The sequence below is a fragment of the Oryctolagus cuniculus genome, chromosome 11 (genome assembly GCF_964237555.1).
Source record: "Oryctolagus cuniculus chromosome 11, mOryCun1.1, whole genome shotgun sequence".
Lineage (NCBI taxonomy): Eukaryota > Metazoa > Chordata > Mammalia > Lagomorpha > Leporidae > Oryctolagus > Oryctolagus cuniculus.
In genome coordinates, this window is record NC_091442.1 from 2,817,517 (window position 1) to 2,837,496 (window position 19,980).

Genomic DNA, 19,980 nt, shown 5'->3' on the forward strand with positions numbered 1-19,980 from the left:
CCACGGCTGCCAGCCGGCACCTACCCGGGGCAGGCCACTGTGTGCGATGCATGACCCTGATGAGGGTTATGGACCCTGATGGGGCCAGGAGAGACACCCTGCACCCTCGGGGAGGGAGCAAAGTCTCTCCCCAGGCCACAGAGTCATCTGAACCCAGGAAGAGAGTAAGAAGCAGGTGGAGCCTGGTGTGTGCCCAGCCACGCCCCAGCCCTCGCACTGGGTCTCCAAGATGTCTGGTCCCTGCAGTGGGTCTCACTCGTACGTCCCTCTACAAGGCATGAGCAGGGAGCCCGGTCAAGCCCATGTCTGCCGCCTGCTCCCTGGGACGCACGTCACAGGCTGCGTGTAGCTGGGCCCCGCACCCACTGATGCCCCACAAGGGTCTGCAAGGCTGAGAGGGAGGCCGGTGTGGAAACCCAGCTCTCCTGGGCCTGGGTCACTGTCTCACTCCTGCACCAGGTGCCCCTGTTCCTCACCCGGGGATCCCGGCACATCTTGTGGTGCCCAGAAAGCAAAGTCACACTCAGAAAATGACGCAGACGTGCCCAGTAGCACAGGAGCCAACACGAAGGTGACGCCAGCGGCTACAGCCAGGACAGACCAAGCAACAAGGGGTGACAGCACGACACTGCAGTGTGTCGGCTAAACAGACATGCAGAAGGCCACAAAGAAGAAATGTACAAACGAGTAACCAGCGGGCAGAGCTGCGAGAGTCCTCACAGTGGAAACTGCACTAAGACATCGGAGGACTGTGGGAACCCGCGCGGCTCGGCTAACGAACACCTCCCCCCACAGGGATCAGCAGTTGTGCAGAGGGGACGAGAGGCGACACTCACAGCCCCAGTGTCTGTCCACACAGAGGAAGCCGCGCTAACTTCAGAGCGAGACACCTGGCTGAGCCAACGAATTCAGCACCGCCCGGAAGGGACAGCCGGCACCGGGGCCTCTGGAGACCTCGCCCCAGGGAGGACACAACCTCACTCCGTGGCTTCTGCCCCAATGGCGAGAGCCGGATGCCACAGGAGGAGGAGCATCAGTCGGACCCGCAGGTGGGGACAGGCCACCCAGTTCCTCACGCGTCCCCTTCACAAGCACCAGGCTGTGAGGGTCCCCAAAAGGGCGCGGCAGCCAGAAGGTGTGTGGGAGCCTGTGCTGATCCTGCACCAGCAAGGTGCACTGTGCCACTGAGACCAGTTCCGCGGATGAGCCAACGGTCTTGTGTCAACACCCGTCTCTCACGGTGACGATCTACCTGTCTGCAGGGGCACAGGCAAAGGGTTGACAGGGTTACGTAAATTTTTTGTGTGCGATTTTTTTCAGATGTCTGAAATACTTCAAAATGAGAAGTTAAAAAGAGATAAGAAACATGGAAAAACACACAGCTCATGCCAGAGTGAGAGCCACAGCCGCTGAAGCCAGCAGGTGCCGGTGCAAACCCGAGGGTGCTGGGAACGGAGACAGGGTGAGTGCAAGGACCTGCGGGAGGGCAGCGGGGTGGGGGGTGGGGTCGCAGTCCCCTGGGCCCACAGTGAGGCGACAGACCCACGCCAGCCTCCGACACTCACACAGCCCCCTCACGACCCCTTCTGCAGACCATGACAAACTCACTCGGCCGGGTAATACACTCAGGTCGTGCAGCTACAGGACTCAGCCCCATTTCCTGCTGACGTTCGGCTCCGAGGCACAGGCAGTCCTTGCGACACAGGCCTTTCCATCTCCAGGGCCAGGACCCCCACCCCACCCCACGCTCCAAGCTCCATCTCCAGAGGACTGTCCCTCGTAAGGGCTCACCTGGGGAGGCCACGCCCCCCAGGGCCAAGCCTGCTTCCCCACACTCAGCTCCCCTCCAACACACCCTAGTCCCAGGGTGACCCCACTGTGGTCACCGCCCTCCCCACAGGGGCTTCCTGTAAGAATCCTCCTTCCTGACTGCCCGTGGTGGGAGGAACACAGGACGGTGCAGGGCGAGCAGTGACACACGAGCATGAGCACGCGCACACGCACATGCATGCACACATACACACGCACACACACACCCACATGCATCTCTGACCACAGCACCAGGTTCCCCGGGAGCAGAGGGGCTCCTGCCCAGCACTGCAGACCCCGCCCCCAGCTCGGGCTCCCCTCGGACTCCACTCCACCTCTCTCCTGCTCCTCTGGCCAACTCCAGCGCCTGGAACCCTCCCAGTGTCCTCCACCCACCCAGTCTTGGCACAGCCATTCTCTGCCCAGCACACTTTCTGACTGCTAGAGTGCTATCCCCCGGGACACCTAGCTCCCCTGCAGGTGGCGCCTCCCACCGGCATCCAGAGCCCCAGCACAGCCCTCACACAGCCTGACGTGCAGGCTAACAGGCGCCATGCCCTCGGCACTCCCTTACCTACCCCACCGGACGGGCAACAGGTCTGCTCATGTGGTGCGCCCCATGCCGCAGCACACCTGGCTTTGTTACAGGGGCTCCATTTCCAGGAGGAAGAGGAGGGAGGGAAGGACCCCACGTGCCTTGAGCACGTGACATCAGCTTCCAGTTCTCATCTGTCCCCGCTTTCCTCCTGGGCTCTCGGCTGCGGGCAGAATTCCACTCCGCACTGAGGGCTGGCACCCTAGGAGATGCTGGCCAAGCCCGGGGTGCTGAGGGGAGTGACCTCCACACGCCCTGGCTGGGGGTCACCAGGCCAGATGGCGCCATCAGCTCGACCCCAGCATCAGAAAATGGAAACAGAGAGACCGGCAGCTAACAGGAATCTGTATTTCCTGACAAAAGAGCAGCGCTCTGCCGATCTCCTCCCGGAATAAACTGTCATTAGTTAATTTTAAAAACCACACAGAGACCAATTATCCACACATTTGCGGTGTATTTTTAGCGAGGCCCACGGCTGCTAAGGTTCTTGGCCGACGCCCATGCTGCCTGCTCTGGTGCTCCCGGAACCCCCACAGGGCAGGCCCACCTCGGGAAGTCAGCATGGGTTTTGTTCGGGGGATTTTCCCCTCTTATTTCACATCGCCTGTGGGCACCTGGGGACAGGTGTGAAGAGGGCACTGGTGTCCTCCCTGCCCAGTCCTCCTGAGCAAGGCCAGAGGGGCAGAACGGTGACGGCACAAATCCTCACCGTGGCCCTCCAGCACTGGGAAAATAATCAGGCCGCGCTGTCAGCGCTGGGGCAGGTGTTCTGGGGCAGTGGGCTGAGCCACAGCTTCTGACGCTGGCGTCCCAGGCTGCTCTGCTTCCGACCCGGCGCCCTGCTAATGCGCCTGGGAAAGCACTGGAACGTGGCCCAAGCCCCTACACCCACATGGGAGGCCCAGATGGCGTCCCATGCTCCTGGCTTCAGCCTGGCCCAGCCCTCGCTATTGTGGGCATTTGGGGAGTGAACCAATGAAGGACCTCTTTTCTTGGTCTGCCTGTCTGTCTCTGTCACTCAGCCTTTCAAAGAGACAAATGAGTAAATTTGTAGAAGATGTCGACACTGCTTGAAGCAACGATTTGAAGAGAAAGATGAGCGGCCTCAGATCCCAGAGGAGCCAACGAGGAGAGAAGTCTGGAGCCATGCGTCCACGGTGCCCCGCTCTGCCCCCAGGGAATGGGGGGGTGAGCACACTCTCGGGACGATCCTCACTGCTGGTTATTTAAGGCCCCCCACATTCACCTTCCCACTGGAAAAAAAGTGAAATGATAAATGATCCCTAACTCTTGTTATTTTGTAATAAAGTACAGCCAGCTACTTGCACGAGGATGTAGGGGGGAGGAAGAACGAGCAAAGGGCAGGGGCCAGGGGCTGGGCTGTGCTCATGCCCGTCCCTTCCCGAGCCCAGAGCCAGGCCCACATGGCCCACAGGACTCTGACGGGTTCCTGGTCAGCACAGCCAGGCACAGCCGCCAGGCTGCCCTGGGATACAACCTTTGACCTTGGCCTGTTACACCACATGGAGAGCGCAGGGCACGGCACCAGCCCTCAGGCATCCCGCAGCGATGGCCACCTCTGCCCAGCAGCAGTGACCTCCAGCATCTCCAGGCCTAGCGGGAAACGAGCAAGCTCGTCTCATGGCCCAAAACCACGTGGAACCAGCACTTCCCACCTCTGCCCACCGCGGTGTGCCAGAGCTCCCCAAGGCCTCTGGCAGAAGCTTCCCCCAAGGCTAGGAGGCAGCCGGCGCCAGCTCCCGGTCACGGACATCGCCCTGTGTCCCAGGCACCGTGCGGAACACCAGAGACATTGTGGCATCTCATCCTCACGGCCGTCCTGCAGGCTGTGAGTAACCCTCATCCCACACACGGACACGGAGGCTCAGGGACCAGGTGGCCACACTGTGCAGCTGGCAGGTTAACCGCGGCAGTCTGACCCCAGGGTCCGTGCACCTGCCCACACCACCAAGACCCTGTCGCCCTGCCGACGCTGCGTGTGCTGGAGACACTGAGAGGAGCGTGACTCCCGGAGCCTGCAGATCCCCTGGGGATGGAGAGAGGATAAGCTCCACCTCCTGTGCCCCCGTGCGACTTTCTTGCTCCTCCCACCAAAGGGGACAAATGTACTTCCCTCCCGTGGCCCAGCCTGGGTCCTCAGACCAGGAAGCGGCTTCAGGCATCTGTACCAGTGGCACAGGCCAGGCCAAAGAGGGCCAAAGAAGAAAGACAGCGGCATGAGGAGGCACTGCGGGCACGGCCCAGGCTGTCACCACCACACGCACCTGCAGGCCCCGGACCTGTGTGTCCACACTGCGGGGACGGTCCAGCCTGTGACACCTGGTGAACCTGCAGGCCCCGGACCTGAGTGTCCACACTGCGGGGACGGTCCAGCCTGTCACCACCACGCGCACCTGCAGGTCCCGGACCTGAGTGTCCACACTGCAGGGAGGGCCCAGCCTGTGACACCCAGTGAACCTGCAGGTCCCCGACCTGGGTCTCCACACTGCGGGGACGGTCCAGCCTGTGACACCTGGTGGGGAATGCACTGCTCACCGTGTGGAGGCGCACATTTGGGAGGTCTGGTACCCTCGGCCTATGAGCCCTGTCCTCTTACTGGTCACACACAGCCCCCCCAGCCAAGGTGTGCAAGGCCCCTTCGTGTCCCACGCCATGCTCCACGCATACAGCAGTTCCGGGCAGATCAAGGCTGAAGGGCCGCAGGCTCCCCCACTGCCCACAGCCTGTCCTGCCTCTGTGACCTGTGACCTGTGACCTGTGCCCAGGGCATCTCCTAGGCACCACCCCCACGGTCTCCCTGCAACATTTCAGCCCGTCCCCACCATGGCTTTCATGCCATCCTCTTCTTCCAGAAATGTGCCTGATTTTCAGGACACACTGCCTAGGACCGCTCTCTGTGGAGGACCTGTGCCCCTGGCCACACGGAGGAGACGACGGGGAAACGCTGGCTGTGGGGCAGGGGCCGGCAGAGCCCAGGAAAGCAGGTGCCACTCACAGACTCACAGGAAAGACCCTGCGGAGCGGCGGGCCACGGTCAGCGATGAGTTGACCCGTGTGACTCGACACACACGCGTAGCCCGGCCCCCGCGTGGCCCAGGACAAGGAGTCCCTGCCAAAGGCAGGCGCAAGGATACCTTTTGGCACGCTCGCCTCGTCTGGCTTCAACCTGCCCCGGGGCTGGTGACTGCAAGGCAGAAATTTTGTCTCCATACGGGGAGAAACCTTCAAGAAATAATGGAATCAAAAATAATAGTAGTAACCGTGCAATCCACAGTGACTTCAAAACCAGGGTGTCTGGAGGACAGCCTCAGCATCACGTAAACACAGGCAGCTCAGCCGCGTGACCACAGCTCCCACCCTGTCCTCCGTTCCCGGCAGACTCATTTCGTGACTGCTGACTCAGCAAGGTCAAGTCCACTCTTGCTGTGCCATTAGACAAGGGGCATCGTCAAGGTGCCCATCCAACCGACTGGCCTCAACTCACAGCAGCAGGGGCCCCCACCCGTCAAAGGCGGGGCCTGCCCCAGCTCCGCAGGCGCCGAGTCTCTGCCATCCCCGGCCTGACGCCGGCGGCCCTTCTGGTTAAATGAACACGGGAAGGGGTGACCATGCAGTTTCCACAACTGCAGATAGGTACACGCCTGTCAGACGGGCGGCTTGAGCCAGGATTGGGGTTGAAACACGGGAATCTATTTTAAAAGGATGGATGGCTTCCTATAGGAGGCAGAATGAGGCAGTTTGGGTGGGCGGGGCATACAGGATGGGCGGAATAGGAAAGGTAGGCTGGGAAGCCAGGGTGGGTGGGGCATCCAACTCACCCCAGCCACTTTTTTTTTTTAATTATTTGACAGGCAGAGTTACAGACAGTGAGAGAGACAGAGAGAAAGGTCTTCCTTCCGTTAGTTTGCCCCCCAAATGGCTGCTATGGCCGGCACTGCGCCTATCCGAAGCCAGGAGCCAGGTGCCTCCCACGTGGGTGCAGGAGCCCACGCACCTGGGCCATCCTCCACTGCCTTCCTGGGCCACAGCAGGGAGCTGGACTGGAAGAGGAGCAACCGGGACTAGAACCTGGCCCCCATATGGGATGCCAGTGCCGCAGGCGAAGGATTAACCAAGTGAGCCACGGTGCCGCCCCCCCACCCAGCCACTTCTTTATGGTGGACAGATGTGACCCCGAGCAGGTGACAGCCACCTGGCTCTCTGGCCTTCCGGGGGGGGGGGGGGCGGTTACAGGAAGAGGTATGATGGCCCCTCCTGGACGACACGCACATTTTCACACCAGCCACAAGTCATTCACCAGTCCATCAAGTCTGTGAGGACAGCACCGTGCGTGCCGTCTCCTGGATGCCGGACAGACGTAATGTCTAGGCCCAGACCACACATTCCGTCCAACTTTAATTTCTTTCTAATGCCTGAAGCATAAACACGAGATCTTTTCTACCTGAGACTCCCGGGCAGCCTGCAAGCCACCTGCCACCCCTGCTGTGTTTTAATTGGCCACGTGCCGCTCTCAGAGGATGTAGAAGGGACTGTGGGTGCCCAGTACCTCCCACCCCCAGCCATCCTCACTCTCCACTACTCTGCCTGCGCTTGTTAGGGGGAGCAGTGCAACACTTCCAGGGCTCCCCTGCACTTGGGAGAGGCCACGTGGTGCCCTTCTGGGCAGCAGTGCCCGTGACCGGGTAGGGCCCCTGTGCCCCCGCAGCTGGACACCCACGCCTTTCACCATCCCGCTCCTCCTGCGGGGAAAGTGTACTTGCCGCCGGCGGTGGAGGAGCAGCCATGCGGCACCAGGACAGGCAGGACGCAGTCTCGGGCCGTGGCAAGGAGGCAGGTGCCATCCAGAATCCGAGGAGGAAAATCCTCTGTCTTATTACACCAGGGCTATTTCAGTTTTCAGTTACGAGAGGGCAAACCTAATGCTCATTGATAAATTCACTGGTATTTGAAAATTGCATCTCACATAAACTGGATTTCCAACACAGCTCTTAAAACAGGGGATCCAGCCCCACCAGGCCCACGTGCCTGCCCCAGCACTGAACTGTGCACAGGGCAGCCCCACTCGCCCATGGAGGATCCCGGCCCCACAGAACCCCAGCCTGGAGCCCCGCAGAGGGCAGCTCTCTGGTGCGAGGAACAGAATCCAACGCTCCAACTCAGCAGCGGTCAGTCACACGCTCTCCATACACCTGGGGACACGCGAGCCTCTTCCGGTGCCTGTGTTCCTCTGACGCTTCCATCCACCCGTAACCAATGCTCTGGGCAGAGCGCTGGAGAGGGACCCTGGAGCCACCCTGCGACCCTCCCACTGGCCACAGCCACTCCGCAGCATTGGCGTCAGAACACCCCTCCCCCGTGTCATTCAAGACAGGCACTCGTCTCTAAAAGAACCCCTGGTCCCCTTGCAAAGAAAACAACGCGTCCGAGTAAAACTATCCAGGAAAGAAAACACGCATTCCAGTCCCATTCCAGGACAGCCCGAGTGCGCTCCCTTAAGCATCAGACCACAGGGGGACCACCTGGAGAGGTTGGGGGACAGCAGAAGGCACCACACACAGGCTGGGCGGCAGTACCTGAGGCTGGGTGGTCCTGGGTGGACAGGGAGGAGCGGGATGGGAGTATGAAGGGCCCCAGCCAATGGCAACTGTGAATCAGGAGCCAAAGGCCGGGTGGGAGGAGACTCAGAGCTGGTCCCACCCACCACCCAGCAGGCGGCTCCGACCACCCTGGAGTGTAGAATCAGAACAAGAACCTGTAAGCTTTCTCCTTGGCATCACCAGTTACTGAGCCGGACCCGGGGCCCAGTGCCGCCCCGGAACACTGGCGGGCATGGGTGTGGGCCCGAGACATCCCCCGGCCCCCAGTCCTGTTAATTCAGAGCCACCCACATTCACAGATAGGGAAATGGAGCTGAGAGGCCGCCCCAGCTGGGCCCAGACAGGACCAGTCGACGGGTGGCTGGGGCACGGCCTCAGGCTGTCCCCATGCACCCTCCACGTCATTCCTCCCGACTTTCCTGCAGAGGCATGGAGGTGCCTGCCCCTGAAACAGCCCTGAAACCCGCAATCGGCATCCCCCCATTTACCCAGAGTGCCGTGCAGCAGCCCTTCCTCACTGAGGAGGCAGAACACTCAAAACAGGCTCGGAGAGGGCCAGTGATCGGCCCAAGACCACACAGTTGTACATGGCAGAGCCAGGACCGGGACCACCACCAGGTCCTGGCAAAGAACTCCCAGCACCTCCCTGATCTCCTGACCAAAATGGCGCCCGCAGGGAGGGCCCGTGTGTCCCCTGGAAAGACTCAGAAAATTGAAATAAATGAGTTCCACGGGCATCTGACTAGGGGCAGGGAGGGGGCCGGCCACCCACAGGAGGCCCTGAGATGGTGGCGGCCACAGAGACACGCCCACTCTACCAGGAAACTTCTGGGCCAGCACAGGGCACAGCCAGGCCCTCGGTGAGTGACCCGTGTGAGCAGTGCTGCCAACCAGGACGGAAGGTTCCAGAGTCCCACACCCACGGCCACGGCCACAGCCACACTCGGCTGCTGAGCCACCGAAATGTGGCCTGAGAGCTGAGGAGGTGGGATTCCGGTGACCATATTTAACCTAGCTTAAGTCGCCACCGGCAGCCAGTGGCCACGGTACCAGACCCACCATAAGCAGAGGATGTGGAGTGAGGGGCCCAGGGGGCTCTGAGCCTGGGGTCAGAAGCCCTGAGGCTGAGCGGCCGCACCCTGCACCTGCACGGAGTCCACGACATCGCTTCTGTGCGGGGCGAGAAGCAGGCAGGGAGCAGACACTCCCAAAGCATCCAGTCGTCTTCTGTAACAAACACGCAATGCGTTCATAATCTGAGAAAGCCCTCCACGTTTTTAATCTGTATTTTTCACATATCCAGCATTTATTTCTATTAAAGTATCCAGCATTTATTTCTAGTAACCCTGAAGAAGCTGACAAGGTAATTATTGCGTGGTTCTGCAGCTAATTAAGCCACACAGACACTCTCTAAGGGGCCACGGGGACACCTCAGGGCTCAGGGCGCCACAGCACCCTCAAGGAATGAGACCAGGAAGGGCCTCCTGTTGACAAACGGGACTCCAGCCTCTCCTCCCCTCCCCCGCCCCCGAGAAGGGGGCAGCGTGAAAGGTTTGTGGCAAAGGAGAGACCAGCGGATCTGCAGGGCAAGTAGGAAGGAGGAGAAGGAGGCTGTCCGGGGGTGAGGAGGTGGGCGCTCAGCCCCATGGTGGGAGCACAAGTGGACAGCTGGCCATGGGGCCACGGGAGCGGCAGGCATCAGACAGTGCCCAGGCAATGAAGGTGCCACCAAGTCGCCAAGCCAAGTGCACCCCTGTGTGCAGGAAGAGGTGTGGGGGGGGGGTGGCATGGGTCAGCCTGGTCTGGGTCTCGGCGGGCCGTGTCTGCATGTCCTGCTGAGGCTTGGGAGGGGAGAGGCCATGGCCTGGGAGGGGAGAGGCCATTCTGTAAGGCTCTTCCGCTATGGGAAATACCCAGAGAGAGTGGGCCCTGCACACGTGCCAGTGGCCGGCTTGCCCTTGCTCACCCTTGCTCGCCCTCCAAGCTGTGCCCTGGCCCCGTCCGTCGGGCAGAGTGGCCAGCCGCCAGGCCAGTGAAGACACTGGTGCCTGGTGCTCGTGCCCGTGCACTACAGACGCTTACGAAGCCTCCCAAGTCTGAGCTCTGCGCTGGGCTCAGGGTGCAGCACTGCGAGTGAAGGTCAAGGACTCTGTCTCCAGGATCTCCAGGATCTCCAGGTCTAGAGGGCACAGCCCATGGAGAACGGGACAGACGAGACTCTCAGAGGCCGTGGACACGAGGAGCAAATCAGAATGGAGGATGGGATCTGGGCTGACCAGGGCAGGGGCAGAGCCCTGAAGGACCAGAAAGGGCCACAGGGTGCAGAGGGGTGAAGCTCAGAGCTGGGCAGGTTAGGGCAGGACCCCCACGAAGGTGTGGGCAGAGCAAGCCCAAGACCGCGGCTGAGGTCGACACTTGGGGCTTCTCCAGGTGCGGCCGCCTGACCTGCGACACCAGCACATGGGAGGGAACCGTCGGAGATGCTGTGTCAGGGCCACCCCGGGCCTCTGAATCCAACTCAGGGTGACTCCAGGTGATTCTGCGCACACTCCAGTTTCAGAATCAAGGTGTACACCCCAGGTTGCCCAGGGGGATTTCCCGGGAGCATCCTACATGCTGTGGCAACAGTGTTGCAGGAAGGGAGGCTGGGCCACACACTGTCCCCACCTGGCTGCCAGGCCCTCCAGAGAAAACTGACAAAGCTCTGTGCCCAGTGATTCATGGCCCAGTCTCTGGTGCTGGCCACAGGAAGAAAGCTCAGAATGGAGCGAGGCAGAAAGACTGGCATCACAGGAAACCCCAAATATTCCAAAACCTGGGAAATGAAAAGCAGCCGGAGAACAGGGAGCCAGGAAAGAGCCCTGTAGCCTGCCCTTGGAAGTGGGTGTGGCTGCTGCCCGTGAACTCCACGGAGAGAGGGGGAGGAGTGCAGGGATGGCCCCTTCCCTTCTACCCGTGTCACTGCGGAAGGGCTCCCAGGCAGGGGGGCCACAGCAGGAGCTCCAGAGAGGAGCACCACGAAGATGCAGACAGAATCGGTACCAGAGTGGGGGCACAGAGACGGTGGGGGACAGTCCACCCCGCCACAGGGTCCACAATCACAGACGTGCCACCAGGAGATCCGCTGCACTAACACGGCCACAGGAAGATTGCTCACCCGCAACCCAAAAGCCACAAGTTAACACAGGATGCCATTTGTCACCCTTCGTCATCGAGAGAAACAGACTGCTGGCGCTCAGGTGTTGGCGACGGTTTGGAGAGAGAGCACTCATTCGCCTCGATTCTGGAAGGAGTGTGCCCGGCGCACTCTCCAGGAGGGTGTGAGACCCATAAAGCAAACTGATATGAGTCCCCTGAGGCCAAACACCCCCGACACGGGCACGCACCCTGGAGGAAATTCTCAGGTGAGCACCAGGTGGCTTCTGCCTGGGTAATCGCCACCACGCTGCCGAGAATGGATTAAAAACTGGCAACAACACCAAGTCCAACAGCCAAACCGTGACCACATGTTCCTTGGAATGCTCAGCGGCTATCACGAGGCGGATGCAGCAGGGTGGCGAGCCGCAGCGCTGAGGAGAACCCAACACTGAGCCCGGCGCCGCGTGCCCTCCGCTGGGCGCGTGTGCCCGGAAACCCCCGGAAGAGGCCCCGCGGGGGCCCCTGCACTCACGCCAGGCACAGCCCCTGCAGCAGGAGAGCGTTGCGGAGCAGACGGCTTCCCTGTGCGGAGGATGCCTGGCGGCTCTCAGAGAACGCGGATGTGGTAAAAATGCCACCTGGGGGAGTGGGGACTGCAACCTTGGGCTGCTCTAGGAAGACTGAGGGTTTAGACAGGAGGGCGGGGCTCACCTGTCCCAGCGGCAGCTGGGAAGTGGAGGAAGCCCCAAGAACAGCAAGATGAAGGACCGAGCCCCTCAGCCTGCTGTGATAACAGAACCGAAAGAAGCAGAGCACCCCGGCAGGACTCGGGGGGGTGGACCCTGCCAGCCACCGGGGGGGGGACCCTGCCAGCCACCAGAAAAAGAAGTGCCAAGCAGATCTGCCCGAGGACAGACATGCGCTACATCGGACAGTAGTGAGCGCCCCATGCAGAAAGGGATGCAAGCATAAGCCAAGCCCGGGCCGTACAAGAGGTGCCCTCTGCACCCCTCCTCTTCCAACTAGAACGTCCTGAGTCTCTCTCTGCCAGGACGCCTCTGCCCAGTGCAGTCCACAAATCCATAACTGCTGGGTGCTCTTCACGAGGGCCCACCCCCCACAGAGGTCCACGTATTGCAGACACCCCACTGCTGCCCACTGGGACCTCTGAACCAGGGAAGAACCCGAGCGTGGTCCTCCTGTGACATCACCGAAGCTCGGCGCCCAAGTCCTTCCTCCAGCCCCCTCCTGGGCTGGCTCCAGCCCCCGGCCAGGCCCTCCATGTCCACCCCCAGAGCCGCTGGCTCACAGGAGGCCAAAAGAGGGAAGTCTCCATCATTTCCATTTACAGTTTGCTTCCTTGTGCTGCCAGGGAGACAAAGGAGCTGGGAAAGCTGCTTGAACAATCAGGGACCCGCACAGAGCGCACCCAGGCATCCCAGAGTGCGGATGGCTGTATCTCCGATTTCTAATAAAAGGATTAATTACAGCCTTAGGGGGCTGCTATGCAGCTCCTGCCTGAAACTCCCAGGGAACCAGCTCGCCCTCCCACACGCAGAAAAGCCAGGGCTGGCCTCCCAGTGCACCTTCCCCGAGTCCACAACCCTGACAAAGAAGTCTGGGAAGTCCTGATCGCTAACACCTGACACGGGAGCCCCGCTGCCTCCAGTCCAGGGGCCGTGTCTGTGCAGTTAGGGAGGCTGGGACGCGGCCAGGGCAGGACAGTGCCAGCCTGCCCTGGCTGATCTTCACCAGGACGAAGGCAGGAAAAGGCAACTGTGACCCAAACCCCACGCCCCAAGCAGCGCCGAGCCTTGACACCAAAACACAGGCTTTGATGCTTTTTTCGAACCCCACGTCGGAGAAGCCCAGACTTCGCCCTGTGAAGTGAAAATTGCCTTCTGCTGAGAGAGGTTTTAATGATCACTTTGCTTCCTGCGTCTCCATGGCAACGGGGCGCGCATAGCCCACCCCCTCCTGTTCATTAGGGCCTTTCTTCCTCTCTGGAAAGTAATCAATCAAGCCTCATAGGCGCCTTTGTGACGGGTTTACCACCTAAACAATCTCTCACTGCCGCGGGGGTGGCGGCGTGGACCGCGTCCAGCGCGTCTGTCCTGGCGCACGCCCTTCGCCGCCCCACACCTGTCCGCGGAGGCGGGCGCGCCCAGGTACGCCAGGCCCCGCCGGAGTCCGGCCCCCAGCGGAAGCCCTCCGCGCGGCGGCCGCGAGAGCCCAGCGCTGCCCTGCCGGGCGGGATGCCCACGCCCGGGCCGCCACAGCCGGGGCGCGGGAGGGAGGGCAGAGCTCAGAGCCAGCGCCGGGCGGAGGCGGCCACGGGATCGAGGGGTTGCCCCCCGGCCCCCGCCGGCCGCCCCCGAGGAAGGGAAGCCCCTCTCCAAGGGGATGGCGGTGCCCGCCAGCCGGCGAGCAGCGCGGACTGCGGAGCGCGGGGCTCGCGCTGGGAAATGGGCTCCTGTCTGGACAAAGGGCTCCGCGGCGCCCGAGCCCCGCGATCCTGGGGATGGGCACCGCGCGCCGGGGCGCCGCCGAGGCTCCCCAAAGGCAGGCAGGGCGCGGAGCCGCGCGGGGGACCTGCTCCCGGCGCCACCTGCCTCGCACTCCCCCACCCCGCCCCGGCGCCCCGCCCGGCCCGTTACCTGGGTTCTCCCCGGCGTCCGCCGAGGTGGCCGAGGACTCCGTGAGGACGCTGGGGTCGCTCTGCGAGCGGCCCCGCGACACAAGGCAGCCGCTCCGGTCCTCCGACGCGGCCATGGGCCCGGCGCGGGGGCAAGTTGGAAGGTGCCGCTGGAATCAGAGCATCCGAGGCGCCCAAGGTCACCGGCGAGGGGGCTGAAGGGGGCGTTTAAAAAAAAAGAAAGAAAAGAAAAAGAAAAAAGGGGCAAGAAGGGAAGGAGCAGGAGGCGCCGGCGGCTTCAGCGCGGGCAGACAATGGCTCCGTCGGCCGCAGCCAGGCGCATCCCGGCGTGCGCGGCCTCGCTTTATTTATTCGTGTTTATTCCCATTCTTCAGTCTATATTCCAGGAAATAAAAGTTGAACCAGGAAATAAAAACTTTTCTTGTCAGTGTTTATTGCGCGCTTGGGGCAAGGGGTGATGTCCAGGAATGTCGAGGGCGCTCCCTCCCCCCACCCCACCCCCCACCCCCCGGGGAAAAAAAGAGGAAAAAAAAGCAGAATCTTTGCTCTCGCAATTGCTTTAATCTGAAAGCGGCTCTTGGAGCATCTGTTGGAAAACATTAGGATTCTCCCATCATGCCGCGCGAGGGGCATGACGTCACAGGGAGGGGAGAAGGGGTGCGCGCGGTGGGGCGGGTCCCGGGCACCTGGACTGCTCGCCGCGGGGCGGCACGGGGCCGGGCCGGACCCTGGGCTCTGAGCCGCCCACTGCCACCCCCACGCACCGCACTCGGAAACCCTGGAAGCCTACCGGCGCCCTCCTCCCATCCCAGCCGGAGGGGCGGGGACCCCGAGGGCCGCGCCTTCCTCGCCGGCGAATCTGCTCAGGCGCTGCGGGCTGCCAGGCCGGCCCAGCAGCCCTTCCTTTCCCGGGCACTCTAAGGCCCGAGGGGATCCGGGCGCCGCCCACCACGGCAGGGGCGCGGTCCCAGGCTGCATCCCCACAGGGCCTGGCCCGGCCTGCGGGGCACCCTCGCCCCCACCGCCCACCGCCATGGGCCCTGCGGGGAGAGGCAGGAGGGCGCAGGTGCCTTCCAGGGAGGCTCCCTGAGGCGCACTTTGGTGACGTCCCCTGGAGCAGCCACTCCCAGAGGTGTCCCAGGTGCTGATGGGCCGTTTTCTGGGTTTGAGGTGGAGGCGGCAAGGCACAAAGAGGCCGTGGGGGCCGGCACTGCGTGAGGGCACAGGTGCCACTTGAACAGGGACACTGGGGGAGGGGCTGCTCCCATCTCAGCCCCTCGGGCAACCCATGGGCAGTGCTGCTTGGCCCCCTCTGCAGACTGGGAGAAGCCGGCTGCCCGGGGGGCTGCTTTTACAGGGTCAGCGGGTGAAGAGTGAGCCATGAGAGAGTACAGTGACGCCGTCTGCGTGCAAAGCTTTCGGCTCCTAGCCAGGCCTGCCAGCGGCACCTGTCAGTCCAGAGAAAGGATTCCTTCGACCTTCCTTCCTTCACACACTCACAGAGGGGCGGGCGCTCGGCCTAGCATTAAGATGCCGCCGTCCTATATTGGGGCGCCTGGGTGCAAGCCCCAGCCCCAGCTCCTGATCCAGCCCTTACTAACACAGACCCCGGGAGTACCTGGGCTCCTGCATCGAGTCCCCAGCTCCTGGCTTCAGCCCTGGGCCCGCCCTGGCACTGCGGAGATTGGGGGAGCCAACCCATCCCTGGAGTTCCCTCTCTCTCTGTCTCTGCCTCTCAAATAAATGAATTTTCTTTGTAAATGTTCTCAGAGTCTAGCACGCGCTGAGCAGCACCCCAGGCACTGGGGACGCGTGAACAATCACAGAATCACCCCCTCCCCAGCCCCACCCCGGGGGTCTTCCAGGAAGATGGCGAGAGGAAGCTGCCAATAAACGAACAAATGCCCAGACAGACACATAATGGCACTGGCCGGTCGCACTAGGAAACAGGAGGAAAATGGGGACTCGATGCTTTCCATCCACATACAGTGTGCTGGCTGGAGGCCGGCACTGTGGTCCAGCACTGCCAGTTAAGTTCCTACTTAGAACCGTGGCATCCCACACCAGACGTTCAAGTTCAAGTCCCACTGCCCCACTTCCATTCCAGCTCTCTGCCGATGCACCTAGGAAAGCAGCGGAAGATGGTCCAAGTGCTCGGGCCCCTGCCCCCACATGGGACACGCGGATGGATTTCTGGGCTCCTGGCTTCAGCCTGGCCAAGCCCTGGCTGCTGTGGCTCTCTCTCTGGGTGTGAGTGTGTGAGTGTGTATGTGTGTGTGTGTGTTCACTCTGCCTGTCACACACACATAAATCTTTGCCAACAACAAATGTGCTGGGTGATGATGTGCCAGGTGTGGACGTGGCCCAGGGCTACACTGCACCATCACTCCTCCCTCACAGCTGCCCAGGAGCCAGAGCAACTGCAGTCCCAGCTTGAGAGGCGAGTGCAGCTGGCCCAGGTCACCCCAGCTGGACCCTGCACCCTTGCTGAATGCTGGCCCCCAGGCGGGCTTGGGAACCTCTGCCCCAGCCACACCAGGAGTCCCTCCCGAGCCCCTGAGGTGGTCCAGGCCGGATGCAGAAGCCACAGCTGGCCCGGCTGTGCAGATACAGAGAGGGACTGGTGGGGAGCTGGGCGGCCAGGGCCGTGGGCAGCAGGAGAGAGCATGGGGCCTCCGCCGCCCTACCACCACCCCCATGGCCCTCCAGCCTTTCCAAGGTCTAACATGGCCTGGCCTGCAGTTGATTTTCTTTAAATCAACTCTTTGCACTTAAGTGCACTTTTTTTTTTTTTTTTTGACAGGTAGAGTTAGAGAGAGAGAGAGAGAGAAAGGTCTTCCTTCTGTTGGTTCACTCCCCAAATGGTTGCTATGGCTGGCGTGCTGCGCCGATCCGAAGCCAGGAGCCAGGTGCATCCTCCTGGTCTCCCATGGGATGCAGGACCCAAGCACTTGGGCCATCCTCCACTGCCCTCCCGGGCCACATCCGAGAGCTGGACTGGAAGAGGAGCAGCCGGGACAGAATCTGGCGCCCTGACCAGGACTAGAACCCCGAGTGCCAGCACCGCAGGTGGAGGGAGGATTAGCCTAGTAAGCCGCGGTGCCGGCCACTTAAGTGCACTTTTAAGGAGGCCATCACTGGAGTGGATGGAAACACAGCTCAGGTGGCACCATCAGGAAGGGTCCCTGTCTAAACCTGTGCCGCCGCCCGAGCCCACTCTGGCCCTGAGCTGGCTTCTCTTTGTCCAAAAGGGCACAGGGTGAGAGGGGAGTCCAGACAGGCAGGCAGCAAGCAGGGGCGAAGGGGACGAACACCTGCGTGGGTGGCAGGAAGCAAGAGTCACAAGTTTTTTTCTCACGAAATACATTTTAGCGGATTGTTGTGGTTTCTTAAAGCTGGCTAAGCATAGAGCTATTTGTTGTCGTATTCTTTGGCTTCAAGACATCCCATATAAAGTTATTAATTTAATAATAATTAGTGGTGGTGCCGGCGCTGTGGCTAGTGGGTAAAGCCGCCACCTGCAGTGCTGGCACCCCATATGGGAATGGGTTCAAGTCCCAGCTGCTCCACTTCCAGTCCAGCTCCCTGATAATGTGCCTGGGAAAGCAGTGGAAAATGGCCCAAGTCCTTGGGCCCCTGCACCCACATGGGAGACCTGGAAGAAGTTCCTGGCTTCTGGCCTGGGATCAGCCCAGCCCTGGCCATTGTGGTCATTTGGGGAGTAAAACAGCAGATGGAAGACCTCTCTCTCTGTCTCTGTATCTGTCTCTTTCTCTCTCTTTAACTGCCTTTCAAATAAATAAATGAATCTTTAAAAAAATATTGGCAAGCCTCCATCCCGTGATCAACAGGAAACAGTGAAGTCCCCAGGTGACCAAGCATCCCAGGCGGTCATCTCTGGGTGGCCAGGCTGAGCCCTCAGGGATCAGGCCCGGGTCTGGGCAGCACCAGCCTGGAGCTCCCAGCCCACAAGAGCCTCAAGGGGTCTTTGTGAGGGTCACTGCCGGTCCCTCCTCACCAAGACGCCTGGCCAGGATCTGGAAGCCCACTCTCAGGACCCCGTGGGAACCACCCAGCCTTCACAACAGCCCCAAGTGACAAGAACCCAAATGTCCATCACCTGACATCCGGGTCTCAGACGTGCAAAGGGGCAAAGCAGTGGCAGGGGCTGTGGACAGAGCTCAGAAACGTGATACCAGGGACAGGGCCACTCACAGAGGCCACTCAGCGCAGGACCCCATGTGCTGTCCCTGGAATCAGAGAGCCGACGGGTGGGGGCCCAGGAGGTGGGGCTGGAGTGAAGACCGGGTGTCTCTTTGGGGTGAGAAATGTCTAAAAGTAGATTCTGATGATATTGCCCAATTCTGTAAATACACTGACAGACCCTGAATTGTGTGTCTTAAATGGGTAAGCTTTACATTATGCAAATTTCCCAAAAAATGATATATTTTAAATACCCAGGAGTGTGTCAAGACCCCAAGGCCAAGCTATGCGTTTGGAGGATACCCAGGCTCCCCACTGCCTCAAACTGAGGACCTGCCCGTGTCTGCGCGGGCTCGGATTCGGGTGGAAACTCACCCAGGAACCAGAAGTCCCAGAGACATTTCAGCTCAAGCAGTCCCGAGGGTCCCGACACTGCTGTCGGGGAGGGGGGCACAGCGAGGTGAACCCGGGCAGCAGGGCGCACACAGGCCCGCTCACACGCAGGCCCACAAGGACATGGAGAGGCTGTCCCTTGTCACCAGGGCGTGGCCAGTCGAGGGTTGCCCCGTACCAGTCCTGCCCACTCACAGCTCCAACACGGGCTTTATTCATTTTATTTATTGTTTGTTTATTTTCTTGTTTATTTATTACAGAAAGGGAAGTTCCAGCTACTGGTTCACTCCCAAACACCCCCAACAGCCTGGGCTGCGCCAGGAGCCAAGTACTCAGTGCGGGTCTTCCAGGCTGTGTGGCAGGAACCCAGTTATCTGAGCCATCACCACTGCCTCCCAGAGTCTACACTGCAGGAGGCTGGAGCCAGGAATGGAATCCAGGCACTCAGACGTGAGACGCGGGTTTCTTCACTCCTGCTCCACAAACTGGTTTCCGTCTCTCCTGAAGCCACAGATTCCCGGCCACCCCCACCCCCACCCCAGTACTTCTTGAGCATCGTCCTGCAATTGGCCAGAAACATCACAGTGAACCAGATACGACTGGCCTAGGGTACAGCTCAGGGGGTAGCGGAGGACAGGATTACTGAGCAATCAATCGATCAATCGATCTGCAAGAGTGCAGAGTGCAGGCTGCCTCCCCTGGAGCAGGGGGCCTGATGGGAGGGAGGAATGTTCCGGAAATACATGGCAGGTGAATGGGGACCAGGTGGACAGGGAGGGAGGGGACGGTCGGGGCAGAGGCCGGAGATGCAGGCAGCACAGGGCTCCCGAGACCCTGCAAGAGGCTGGGGCGTGGGTTCGTGGCAGGACCTGTAGCCAAGACAGCAGGACCAGCCACGCGGTGTCCTTGGTCCTCAACAGAGTCTGGCTCTTGGCCCCAGGCCAGTGGAAGCCACAGGAGGGAGTCTCCAAGGGGTCCTCCAGCTGCCACTGGAGCAGGCCTCCGGGGACACCGGGGGAAGCAGAGAGAGGCAGGAGGCGGCCACGGCCCAGGCCAGGCCAGGGGAGGCGGAGGCAGTGAGCCAGCGGCATCTGGGGCCTGCGGGAGGTGGCCTGTGACGGACCAGCCGGGAGTGAGGGGGAAGCGGGGCCGAGGTGACTCCAGGTTTTCGGTTTTGTGCTGACTAACCACCCTGGGGCTGGTGGCAAGGTAACCAGCACCCCTGCGGGGTGGGGAGAGCGGGAGGTGTGGGAAGAGGAGGAGCTGCCAGACAACGCACGTGCAGAGAGGAGAAGCCCCTCAGTACCCCCTGCCACCCACACAGCCCAGCTGCCGGGGCCTCTGCTTCCTCGTCTGTGGGATGGGTACAGTCACACCTGCCCTGCCCCTCCATGATGGCCATTCCAGGCCTCGAGTGACAAGCGCGGAGCCAACACTGCCCATGGCCCTGCTGACACCCACCCCGGGGGCTTCAGGGCAGGGTGCCCCCTTCCCAGCAAACACACGTGGAAGCCTCCAGAGGACCCGGGCCAGATCACGACTGGCGCTACCACCAACACAGGCGACAC

General features: G+C 61.3%; 1 protein-coding gene across 2 annotated transcripts in view; it reads right to left on the bottom strand.

Annotated features, from left to right (window-relative positions):
* The window catches only part of PHACTR3 (phosphatase and actin regulator 3), a 225,847-nt gene that overhangs the window by 189,723 nt on the left and 16,144 nt on the right, over positions 1 to 19,980 (bottom strand). The window contains exon 1 of one of the 2 annotated variants that reach the window (XM_017337824.3): positions 13,818 to 14,604. The exons of the other annotated variant lie outside the window; for it this stretch is intronic. Within the exon in view, the coding sequence (XP_017193313.3) occupies positions 13,818 to 13,932 (115 nt within the window). The 5' untranslated portion in view covers positions 13,933 to 14,604. Of the gene's footprint in view, positions 1 to 13,817; positions 14,605 to 19,980 lie in introns of those variants that run through there. 2 annotated transcript variants of the gene reach the window in all.